This window comes from Melopsittacus undulatus, chromosome 2, assembly GCF_012275295.1.
Source record: "Melopsittacus undulatus isolate bMelUnd1 chromosome 2, bMelUnd1.mat.Z, whole genome shotgun sequence".
Taxonomy (NCBI): Eukaryota; Metazoa; Chordata; class Aves; order Psittaciformes; family Psittaculidae; genus Melopsittacus; species Melopsittacus undulatus.
Window position 1 is genome coordinate 26,648,032 of NC_047528.1, and position 12,636 is coordinate 26,660,667.

Consider the following 12,636-nt stretch of genomic DNA (forward strand, 5'->3'; position numbering starts at 1 on the left):
TTCCTCTCCAGATTAGTTATACAGCTCCATTTCTGATTGAATAGACTTGTTTAAAACCTGTATACCAGAACCTAGTCCTCATAGAATCATAGAATAGTTAGGATTGGAAAGGACCTCAAGATCATCTAGTTCCAACCCCCCTGCCATAGGCAGGAACACCTCACACTAAACCATATCACCCAAGGCTTCATCCAACCTGGTCTTGAACACTGCCAGGGATGGAGCATTCACTACCTCCCTGGGCAACCCATTCCAGTACCTCACCACCCTAACAGGAAAGAATTTCTTCCTTATATCCAGTCTAAACCTCTGCTGTTTAAGTTTCAACCCGTTACCCCTTGTCCTATCACTGCAGTCCCTAATGATCTCACAAGCACATAACTTAGACCCAAAGTCTCCCCATTTCTCCCCCTGCCATTTTGCACATATTAAACTTATTTTGCTTTACTGCACTTCAAATGTGATTATTTCCCTTTCTGTAACTTCATTCCTATTTGCCATTTTGCCCTCCTGTTCAGCATCGTCGCCCTTACTGAACACAGCAGCGAGAATTAATTGCACTTGGAGGCCACACTTAGCAGGATTTGCTCTCCTCTTTTGGTGCATACCAGTAATATCTTATTCTGATGGTTTCTGCAGGGTTTACCTCAGGCTGCTACTTGACAAGTACCAATTTATCTCTGTGCTGCCTGGCACCTGCTATTTCTGAAAATTTGCTGGTTTGAAATCAAAAGCCTTATTTAGAAGCCCTATTGTTTGTTTGGTTGTTTTTTTCTTACCTTTCCCTTCAATTTACCATTGCAAGATCCCATAAACCAAAGTTGCATAACATGGCAGAAACTTCATGAAAAAGAACAGTGAAAAGTGGATGTAGGTGAGTGTGGTTGCTGTGTAGAAGTTTGGTGATAGCTTTTGTAAGCTTAAGTTTACAAGTAATCTGAGGCTAACACAGTACAAGCAGTAACCCTGACAAACTGGGGACTGTCTTGGCAGATGGGAAGGAAAGCTGAGTTGCCTGCTAAGCCCTGCACATGTGCTGTTCAGCTCTGGCATGGGGTGTCTCTGTGGGTAGCATCTGCCAAGAGGCATTGAAAGGTTTCACCACCACCTGCATAGGACTCACTGAGCACAGATTCCCCATGCACCTGGATTTTCAGTCCCAGGAGCTACAAACCCAGAGAAACTGTGCTGCAAGGGGCAGGACACACCTCTCTCTATGCTGGGTGGTCCATGCAGCAGAGGGATGGCACACGCAATGCCTCTTCCACAGAAACCAGGTCAGACAATTTGACAAGCTTCATGAATGCAATTCACTCCAAACAAAGTACTCTTCTTTGAAATCTGAACAACATTCTTCCAAAGGTGAGGGTCTGTGTTCCTAGATTTGAACAGTAAGCAGCAATAAATACCTCTGCAGCGTAGGAATGCACATTAACCTGGTTCTGGATTGCCACAGATAGCCCCTCTGCAGGACAGGCAGCTATTAAAAGCTTGCTGCTTGTTATCCCCTTTATCTCCCCCGGATGTGGTGCAGTGAAGCAGGGCATGCTGATACATTGCCCAGAGATGGTGCCTACAGATGTCTTGACAAATAAACTCTCTTTCAGAACACGGTTACGAGCACTTGAGATTAGTTCAAAAGGAGAGTCTGTGGGAATGTCTCTTTCAGGTTGCTCTTCAGGGCACATTTCTTTTCCTTCACCACCTCTAACCCCATCCTGATAATCACTGTGCAAAAGAGATGCAGTTTGTCATCCTGTGATGCTAGAAAATAATGAGTACCATCAGGAATTCTGCTTGTCTTCCATAAAAGAAATCTCATAACTGAGAGCTACTTTATAAACCCCTGTCAGTTCTGTGCCCATATTTCTACACCCATCAGCCACTATTTCTCCACTCAAGCTCATAATTCTTTCTCTCCTCATTCTTTTAAACAGCTACCTCATCTGACATCACTCTACATAAACTGAGGTTGACTGATATCTGGGTAGTATTATCACTGCTTTCCTGATTTTACACTTACAGAAAGAGGTTTCAAGTTCTTTCCTTAGTGGTGCTGTCCTGGTTTGCTCTCCTGGGGTAGAACAAAACCAAAAAAAAGCCTCCTTTTCTGCTGCCTTTGCAGGTTAAGCTTTCCTGCACAAAACCAGTAAATGTGCTTCTGTTTCCCTTTGTGCTGAGCTTACCTGCAAAAGGATCCTATTTCCATCGTGGTCTTCTGTCTGCCACCTGCCTTCACTGATGGGGCTGCAAGGGTTGGGCAAGAGAGGCACAAGCTGCCCCACATCTTTTACTCTGAACTCCAGCACTGCTGACTCTGTTGGCATTGGCACCTGGCCCTTCGGAAGCTTTTTTAAAGAAAATTGAATGTCTATTTCCATGTTAGAATAGATAGGAAAAACACAAAAGTCAGTTTTTTTCTGACATACTGGTCTTTTCAGTATTAACTCGTACAGCTTCAAAATGTCAGCAAAATTTTCACTCCTGCAGTATATAGTGAAGCGAATAATTTCTTTCCCATAGTGCACTGGGCGAATGGCCCACAGAGGAGTCTCTGGAGCCAGAGTGTAAAAGTCCTGGCTGCACGGCATGTAAGGGAGGAACTTCCCATGCACTTGCTCTGTGTGGTGGTAATGCCAAGGTGGGCGCTGAAAAGTTTTGTGGAGCTGCAAAATCGGTTCCTCTCCATATTCTTCCTGCAGAAACAGGATGATGGCAAGGGCTGGCTGGGAAACACCAGCTTTACCTGTCTTCCTGCGCTTCTTGGGTGCTCGTCTTTCTGAGACTCGAAACAGCTGGAGGTCTGGATGGATCCAGGCTAGAAGCTTATCAATGGCTTGCTGAAGAGTCTTGGATTCCCCTGGGTCTGTGATAATATGTACGCTAACAAGGAATGGGTCTTGTATGCCTTCCACTGAAAGTTCACCTGAGAGGATTAAAAGAAAAATATCCTTTAAGATTTGAAGCCAAGTTGTCAACATTTACGTGATCCTTAAAGCAGAATAGGTCAGCATGGTCACACTGGGCCTTTTTTCCAGCTCTCTCAAGGTCACCATGAAGCTCAAACTAAAAATAATGTGCAGAGACACAGCAACCACAAAATAATGAGAAGACAGAGGTTTCATCAAACACCATAAAAGTTGCTCTTTCTACTGAGGTAGCACCCAAAAGACATTAACCAATGTGTGTGCTTCTGTGTTCGAGAAGAGCTGCTCCATACAGCTGAGAGGTAGAAAAGACAAAAATACTGACGTAGAATGTGGGGGGGAAGGGATGCTAATGATGTGTGGGATGATCAGGGTGGACAGTGTTCATCCCACCTTGGTTTAACATGTGCCAGCTGGCTGCGGGCATGGAAATCACACCACTGAATTCTGCTCTATCACCTTGACGGTGGAGTTTTCCACCCAGTTAAGAGTGTTCTGTGTCCTGAAGGCAACTGTTTAATAAGTAAGGCAAAGTTTGTAGGGAGAGGTAATATCTTTTATTAGACCAACTGATACAGTTGGGAAAAAAACAGACAGGCCTTCAGGCACACAAGTCCTTCTTCAGGAAAATATATTACTTGTCCCTACAAATCCTTCACTGTTTATATCTTCAGACCATCAAGACTATATGGTTTTTATAAGATTAGGGAAGATTGGTAAGAGCAGGAAGCACAAAAAATTACATTTACTCAGGGGAGAAAAAGAACCTTCTAGTTAGCCTTGGGAATGTTCACAGGGGCTCTCTGTTGTTGTCCCTAAAACCTCATTGATAGCTCAGAAGCCGAGCAATGGCTGGTTGGAGGGAAGAGGGAGAAACTGTTGCTTCCGTTCTGCTGGAGTGGCATGCTAATAAAGTTGCATGTGAATGGATGCCCAAAACAGTTTAATAAATCATCCAGGTAATCTGGATATTTTTGCTGGAGTTGTTTCCCCTCTGTGATGCTCTGAAACCACCTCCATGTCTGAGACCCTGAGCCTGGGCACAAAGCCTAAATGTGTAAAGCCTTAGAAAGGCTTCCCAAGCTTTTCATTGCACAGACCACATTTAATAGGGGGATTGTCTCACAAGCTATTTCCCCTCCTATTGGCAATCAGTACAAACCTCTCCCTCCTCCTTCCTGGCACCAGAATCACATTCCTGTGATACTTCAGCAATTGTTTTAATGGAAAAGCAGTATTACACAAGTAATGTATTTTAGTTGTCTTTCAATACAGAATAGCTACAAGATCTAGAGAAAAGCTAGATGCAATTGCATAGCTTTCCAGAGATGACTGGTAAACATACTGTAAGCCTCAGTTTAGAAACAGCAGAAAGGTATAGTATGCAGAGCAAACAGCAAGAATCCATTTTGCCTAGGACAAAACCAGAAAAAGTGAGTAGATAATAAAAATACAATTACATCAGAGTTCTTGTATCGCTGCATGAAATGGGTGATGCAGAATGACTTTGTCAGATGGTTAATGGAACAAAAAAACTGAAGCAAAAAAATAATCTGTGTCATTATATAGCAAAAGGCTTTGCTGTGGCAATTGCTACTGGTATGTAATACTTTGAGATATTCCCTGTAGATAGTCACAGTGTGGAAGAAAGGTAAAAGGGGGGTGTGTGTGGGTCCTCTCATAGTCCTTTACATAGGACAGCAGGACAGGAAGGGAAACAAATTGCAGAGGACAGTGATCTAATAAAACCAGAATGAAAGCAATTGCTATAGCTATGCAGTCGTTCATTTTCCAAGACTGGAATGGAAGATGTTCCCCTCTTTTCTCTCTCCATTTCCTTTGTTACAGAAATGCTATCAAAGCCTGCAACAAGTGACAGCCTTGATATTTATGCATATAAATGACTGCAGCTCTGAAAGAAGCCTGGGCACAACAGTGTGAAGCAGAGACATCGTTTCTGTTGGCTTCTTGCTCTGCATAGAAAAAAGGAATCCCTGAGCATGGCTTTTCTACCCTCCTGTTGCTCAGCATGGTGCACGGACACTGAATGGCTAAAGCATCTTTCAAAAGTGGAGCCTTGTGGGAGCCAGCTTTAGCATTAGTATTCTGCAGCTATTGCTGCCTGTGCCCATCAGCACCAGATGCTTGCAGAGCCAGCCTCAGCAGAGCACCAGAGCATGGCACAAAGCCATCCTTAGGATCTAGGGTTATATGTACAGCAGAGCAAATTACCCTTTTTTTGAACTAGAAGCAACTATGCTGAAGATGGAAAAGTGTAACAAATCAGTACAGACAGAGCTTCAGTATCTATTTTATGCCAGTAAAGATGCTTTTACTGCAACACTTTTACACCTTTCATTATGTGGCTTCTGTGGTTATAAAATGGTAGCCCTTTCTGTTTTGGTAAGAAAAAGAGAAACATAAGAAAAGCAGAAATATGAGGTAAGAATCTAAGAGAAAGTTCCCCTGAAGTGATGATAAGTTGCAAATTGTTCCTACGTTACTAACAACTTTTTTTGCTACAGCTGACAAGGAAGGGGGGAAATGACACCATTTCTCATGACACTGTTCAATTTGCCCCTGGCAAATTGTCACAGAAGCAAATGAAAGCTTTGCATATGTATTAGCCTTCCTCTGTTACCAGTTAATCCCACAGAAAATATCAAAATGCTGAGGCATCCATTTAAAAATAAGCTCCACTGTTCTCACAGCTTTTACATTTTTTTCTTTCCTGTGACAGAAGGGGATTAGTTCTCTTTGTGTTGGCAAAGCACTAACATTGCTAAGAGGTAACTGCTACCAGTATTTTATAATTCTAAACTATCTACTCCTCTGTTGGGTAGCATTAACAACCCATGACAGGTTAAAACAAACTGTCAGCCCAAACGCTGCAGGGCTGTCACACTTGGTGATCCTAAAGCTGGAAGCTGAAGGTGCCCTGATATTTTATGATTGGGCTTTGGATGGGCCCTTTTCTATGTATTACTTTTTTTTTGTTGCTGTTGCAATATTGTTGAGTGGAGAAAACAGAAAGTCCTGTAAAGCAGAATATCAGTCTTAACCTGTGGCTCTTCCTCTCTTCTTTCCCCTGCCTGGGAATCAGGATCTTCTAATCAGAAAGATAATGTGACAGAAAGCAGTGGGTGCTGCCAAGTTTGTCTGTGCCAGCTGCCTCATTTCATATGACTTCACTGAAATTCAAGCTTGTTTGTTGTGAGGACAGGCAGGACAGGTACCTGTCTGTCTAGCCCAGTTGTCTATGCTACCTGCTAGTCTTGTAGAAAGATGCTGCTGTCTCTGAAAAACCTGCAGAGGATGATCTTGCCTTCCTAATTCCTTTCCACCCCCCTTACTCTGTAGGGAACACTGGTGTCTTCAGAAGACAACTGTCTTGGCATCCAGAGCTGCCCAGACCTCCCCTGGCCAGAGGTGCCTAGCAAAAGGGCTATGACAACAGTGGTGATCTGGTGACACCAGAGTGAAGTGGGAAGCAGTGGATCAAGTGCTCTGCTCCCTTGGGGTGGAGGGTTGAGGGCACAGACATCACCCAAAAGGTGCATAAGGATTCCAGTATCTGGTAACACCATCCTCGCTGCAGCTGGCCAGGAAGGCAATGCTCCTGGCCCAAAGCAGGCACAAGTGTAACTTCAGGTCAGCAACCCTAGCAGCTGGGAAGCAGCTAGGCTCACCTGGAGGTACAGGGAACTGGAGCTACAACTCGTTCTCCCAGGAGTACACATGCATTTTACATTAAACCAAACAAGAGGCAAAATGTCCCTGGAAGAAATGAGAAGAGTTTTCTCCCACATCATCTGAATAACTTTAGCTTAGGGAAGTCTACCTCTTGCATTTGCTTTTTAGCCTCAGGACTCTTGCACACCTGGCTCCGGCAGAATGGTTACTGGGTTATGTGGCGGACCCAGTAGGTTGGTGCCTCTATTATGCTGTGAGAGGCTGTACTGCCCCTGGAGCTGCCCTGCATGAAGACTTGTACCTTCTCAAGGCAGTGCTCCAACAGTTTTTTTTATTTCAGAAGTCACCAGCTTCAGCAGTCTTGGCAAACACTTGATTTTCCAGGCTTCTCCAGTGGACTTGGCTGGAAATCCACTGACTGCCTAAAACCAGCACATACCAGAACTTAGGAAGGTCTTAGGAAATGACTCGCCTAACCCTGAGTTGGTGAATCAAGATGTGGACCTAAAGACCTCTCAGACTCACCAGGAGATACTTAATGAAGGCTTGTATACAGGGTTAAGCAAACCTGGCAAGTATGGGAACTAGAATGGAGTCTCTGGCAAAGAGACATTTTGGGCAGACTGGATCCCAGCCCCAGTTTGTGCATGGGAAAGTGCCCTCCCAAACTTGGCTAGTATTTTCAATTTTCCAGCCACCAACGTTTTCAATCTTCTATCTGGGAAACTTGGAGGAAGGATTCAACCTGTAAATACTTGACATCAATACTTTTTTTTTGTTGACCTGCAACACCAACTCCCATTTTCCTGCTATGGTAGGCTGCTTCCTGGGAACCAGTGCCTGAACCAATCTTAAGCCACACAGACTAGATTCCTTTATCACTGCATCAGGCAGTAAGATTTCACATTTCATTTGACCAAACTGCATGATGCACTGCAGGAGATGTAACTCAGGCAATAGGAGAGGGTCAGAGTGAATGCACCAAGCACCTGAACTGCAACTCCCATTGAGTAGTACTTAATTTTCAGGAAATAATGGCTATCAGGAAGCAATGAAATAATTCAAACTGAACATCTCAGGCCATATCTTTTTTCATTGTTAACAAATAAAAATATTTTAATCGTGGGAATTAAAAATGACTGTATAAATAATGTCAGAAAGAAAAGCACTATAATATTTCCTAATTGAAACTTCACAAGATTTCTGTTGCAAAGAAAATGTTAATATTTCCCATTTCAGTCCTATTCTGAAACACAAAGAAATGTTAAGGTGGTACCATCTCTCACTGAACAGGACCTTCACATTTTATCTGAGTCCAAGCCAAGACTGACTGTTTTGGGTGCATTAATTGAAAGGCTCATGGGCAGACACAAAGACAGAGGTTATTTTCATAAACAAGGAGCATCACTGTACTGACATCTGCAACAGAAGCAGCAACTGGACACCTCTGGCAACAGAACCCAATGCTCTGATGAATTATGCATCATCAGTAATCTTTTGAACAAGCAGGATGTGACAGATTCACTAGCTTCTCCATTCTCTTTCTCTGCTGTTTAATAGCATCTGACAAATGCAGGGCTGCAGGATAATTTGCTTCTCAGCATGCCCTGCTTTACACACCACCTCAAGCTCATGAAGGATGTTCAGAAGCAGTGAGAAAGGGGATATTCTGCATGGAACAGTGACAGGCTCTTTCACCCTCCCATCAAAGCAGCATTTTCCTGTAGAGCTGAAGCTGAATGTTCTCTAATGGAGACAGTGGTGCTAGGGTGCTCACAACTTCATCCATACTAAGGTAGTACAGACAATGCACAGCAGACCAGCATACTAACAAGCATGGCAAAATGCTCCTTCAGATGGGTACATGATATAGTCTCTCTGTACTGTTATCCAGTTGTTGTAGTATTAAGCAAAAATAAAGCTGGAAAATTTCCATCTGCCTGATGGAAATAAAAAGCTTTCACTGGTACATTAATATGAACACTCTTACATGGTATATTTGCCCTACAGCATGCAGGCAACCCTGTGGGAATGAATCTTATAAAAAAGTAATAACTTAATGCCCACAGAGGCCCTGCACGACCAAGCAAAGGCAATGGCAAATCTCATCATGTAGTACCTTCGGTGTTAGATGGTGCAGCAATTGCTAAACTCCCTGCCATGCTACAATACAGTGTGAATTCTCATTCCTTCCGCCATCAGCTACATTCCCCTGACCTGCCTAAGGGTAACCTTACATGGTCAGCTTAAGCTACCATTGAAAGGGACCATCTCACTCCATGCACTCCTCTTCACTCCCTTATGTTGGCATGGGTACTTGTGTAGCTACACATCTTAAGCTGGTCATGCAACTTCACCCTGATACTTGCTCTCGTGTTTGTAGTCATATGGTCTATAGTGCCAAGATTGCCACCTTGTCTTGCTTTCAGAACCATATGACCCCCATCTTCTTCATAGGAAACATAAACATTGTGGCCCAGAGTCATTCCATTGAAAGTCAGGTACCTGACAGATGTCCCTCTAGCAGTAGGCTGGCTGTCCTAGGCTCCTTCTGTAGTCCACTGGAGAGACATAATTAAACCTCAGATAAAAAGCATCCTCTGTCCACAAGTGTAGTGGGAACCAAGTAACTCCGCTTCTATGTTGGACCCCTCAGCCATGCAACTAAAACTGGAGGGAAATTGGAAATTGGAAAGTTTTGCTTATCCTGAAGATCATTCTTGTTCTAGTATGTTATCTTGCTGTATCACTTTTGCAATACATGGGACATGCTTTTGTGATGAGGGTTATGGAAGATATGCTCTTGAACTATGTGATTGTCAAATCTCCCATTACATCTTCCACAACCAAATTCTTCGACTTCTTTAGTCAGGCTGCTTACTGTTCATAACAAAGCAAAGAGTCCATGACTTCTTAGGTCACAGACACACTCTTCAGTCCCTATTTCCCTCAGCTCCTCATTCACAGTACTGCAGCTTTCTCACTTATCTCCTAGCTACCTGTCAGACAAGAAACAGTTCACACTCTGTATAAAATCACCTGTGGGCTGACTGTCCAGCTGCAGGTTAGGAGAAGAGGTAGCTTGAACTTGTTACAGCCTGTTTTCTCCATGGAGACTAAAGTTTGTCCCACTGCCTTTCAAACAGTTCTGATGAAACCTGTAGGAAGTTGGTGTCTCTGTGAAGAAAGATGGCACACAGTCACATCATGTTTCCCTTCAAAAACAGGTTAAAAAGGAGGGATGGGGGTGCCACATTGTGTTTCTGGCTGTGTAATCCCATGTCCCTGACACTACAGACTTCTTGCTGCGCCTGTGTCTTCTACCAAAGCTTTATGGAGCCTGTAGGCATGTCAAAGAGGCTGTGCTTTAGTATATTAAACACAAAGCAAAGAAAGAGCCCAACTCTGAAAATAAGGTGTATGGGATCTTCACACAGACACACTGTAGGAGTCCACAGTAGGTGCTTTCACACCATGGTTACATGCAAGTAAATGGCTTGGCAATTCCTCACAAATACCCTATCCAGATAAGAATTTTTCTGCCAATGCAGCAGTCTGTTCCATGAGCTCTTTACTCTTATTCTATGGCTCTCTTGCAACCTGGTGCTCTCCTCCCTCAAAATATGCTGCTGAAACCATATGTTACATTGGCAACAGCAGCGTGAGAAATGATCAGAATTTCAGGGTTTTTTTTTTTAATTAATCTATTAATACTCTGGGAAGCAATGAACTCTTACTTCAATACTCTCCTCAATTACAGATTTAGCTGCTAACTTGTAAAAAAGCAAAATGTTGGTGTACTCCTACACCTTCAGGGATATTCTCCTGTATGTCAGCTATTCACATTTCCCCTCTTCCTTCCCATACAGTTCACCACAACTCGAGAGCTGTCTTGCTGTTTCAGTCTTGTACCTGTGCCCATGACACAGAACAGATTCACATGATTAAGAATCTTCAAACTGCCTTCACTCAAAAGTCACAATCTACTCTCTTTGCCTATCTAGGGTACCAAATATCACACAGAGATTGATTCTCACAGGAGACCCAATACTCATAAGAGAAACAACAAGGAAAAAATTTTTGATACCCTAAAAGTACTCCTCATCTGTGGAAAAGAGCTGGCAATTACCATTCTATGTATCTCAGAAACACAATGGAAGAAACAATGATCAGAATCCCCTGCGTTGGGAACCGAAGCACAATCATAACCTGCTGTTCACAGGATGTGCCACAGTGATTCTGGTGATGCTACCGGCACAAATGGGCCCAGGTCACCAGCATTAAGACATGGGACTTGATTAACAGCCTGTACTGTTGCTAATTTCAGTCTACTGGAGAAATACAGGGAAGGTGCATTAATTATTGATTATCAACTATTATCATAGAATCACAGAATAGTTAGGATTGGAAAGGACCTCAAGATCATCTAGTTCCAACCCCCCTGCCATGGGCAGGGACACCTCACACTAAACCATATCACCCAAGGCTTCATCCAACCTGGTCTTGAACACTGCCAGGGATGGAGCATTCACAACCTCCCTGGGCAACCCATTCCAGTACCTCACCACCCTCACAGTAAAGAATTTCTTCCTTATATCCAGTCTAAACCTCTGCTGTTTAAGTTTCCACCCGTTACCCCTTGTCTTATCACTACAGTCCCTGTTAATTTGGTTTATTGTTATTTTATACCGTTTGTATAATGTCAATTAAGCTTTGCTAGGAGGCATGTCTTCCCCAATCATAACATCTTCCTAAAGAAAGATATGTATCATTGTACTTGGCAAGAACCCAGATGCTGATCTTCAGTATCAGTATTAGACTCTGTACAGAGTTGCAATGTGTAGTAATTCAGCAAAACTCCCATCAGCAATCTCCAGTAAATCAAAAGCTGTACAATACATGTCAGCATTCAAACTGCATCCAGCACCATACTGTTCAAAGTCATTTGACTGCAAGCACTGTATTTTCTTAAAATCTGACTGCTATGTAAAGCTCAGATTCTCAAAAATACATTTTTTTTATAAAAGGGCAGAAATAACATTGCCTTAAAAATACCCAAGAAGCGCTGTACACTTGAGCAGTTTACAAATGTGGTCCAGCAATGAGCTCCATACCTCACACAATGTACTCTAGTTAACTGACAGTGTGATTTTACGATAGGTTTAAGATAATTTAAGACTTCACTGCTGGCACTCTTCCCCTCACTATTCCCAGCTAAGTGTTTCCAGCTCTTCCCGTGTATCAGATCTAGATGCAAGTTGAAGCAGCTTTCTAAGTTGACTGAAAAGAAGCCCTCAAACAAGGAGTAATCAATATTGTGCCTCCTGGTAGCAGTCAGAGAACTGATCTGGCTAAAGATGTTAGTTTTCAGACAGACCTCTTCTAATCAGTTTGCACTTTTGCACAAACCTTCCTGGCAACACAAAGAGCTGGCACGGAAACCCAGCCAGAGAGAAGGCAGAAGCCACAATAAAGCATTTACACTCACAACATATTTAAATAAAATGTGGGATCCAACCCTGAGGCATGGTCAAGCACTGCCATGTTTGTGTCTCTGTAGGCAATCAACAATATTAGCATCACAGCAGAGGAACTATTTGGACTCTATAGAAGTGGAAAAGTATTTTGAATCTCATAATCCTTTCAGCCATCAGCAGAATGTAGGAGACCTACTCCACACCAGCTGGTGGAAAAAAGAAAAAGCAAGAGAAAACATGCTTTGTTGTTGGTGCTTCATCCTCACCCCATACAGTGGCAGCCATGAGCCACCTGGTAATTATTTCATGAACCTTTTAGACATTACAGGTAAGAGATATTTTTTCCCTATACTATTAATCAACAAATCTGTGGTACCAAGAAAAATGAAGCAGGCAGTGGAAATCTGCTGCTCTAGAGCGTGGCAAGCACCAATTACCAAATACCCCAGTTCCCCACTGAGCTTGCATAAATAAATTTCATTTATTTTTAAAAGTTCAAATTAAAGAAAATACACCATGATAATGTACTGTGGCCACAA

At 42.9% G+C, this 12,636-nt stretch overlaps 1 protein-coding gene across 1 annotated transcript in view; it reads right to left on the reverse strand.

Annotated features, from left to right (window-relative positions):
• The window catches only part of FAM124A (family with sequence similarity 124 member A), a 38,567-nt gene that overhangs the window by 8,669 nt on the left and 17,262 nt on the right, over positions 1-12,636 (reverse strand). The window contains exon 3 of the mRNA XM_005147703.2: positions 2,187-2,926. Coding sequence (XP_005147760.1) covers positions 2,187-2,926 — 740 coding nt within the window. The remainder of the gene's footprint in view (positions 1-2,186; positions 2,927-12,636) is intronic.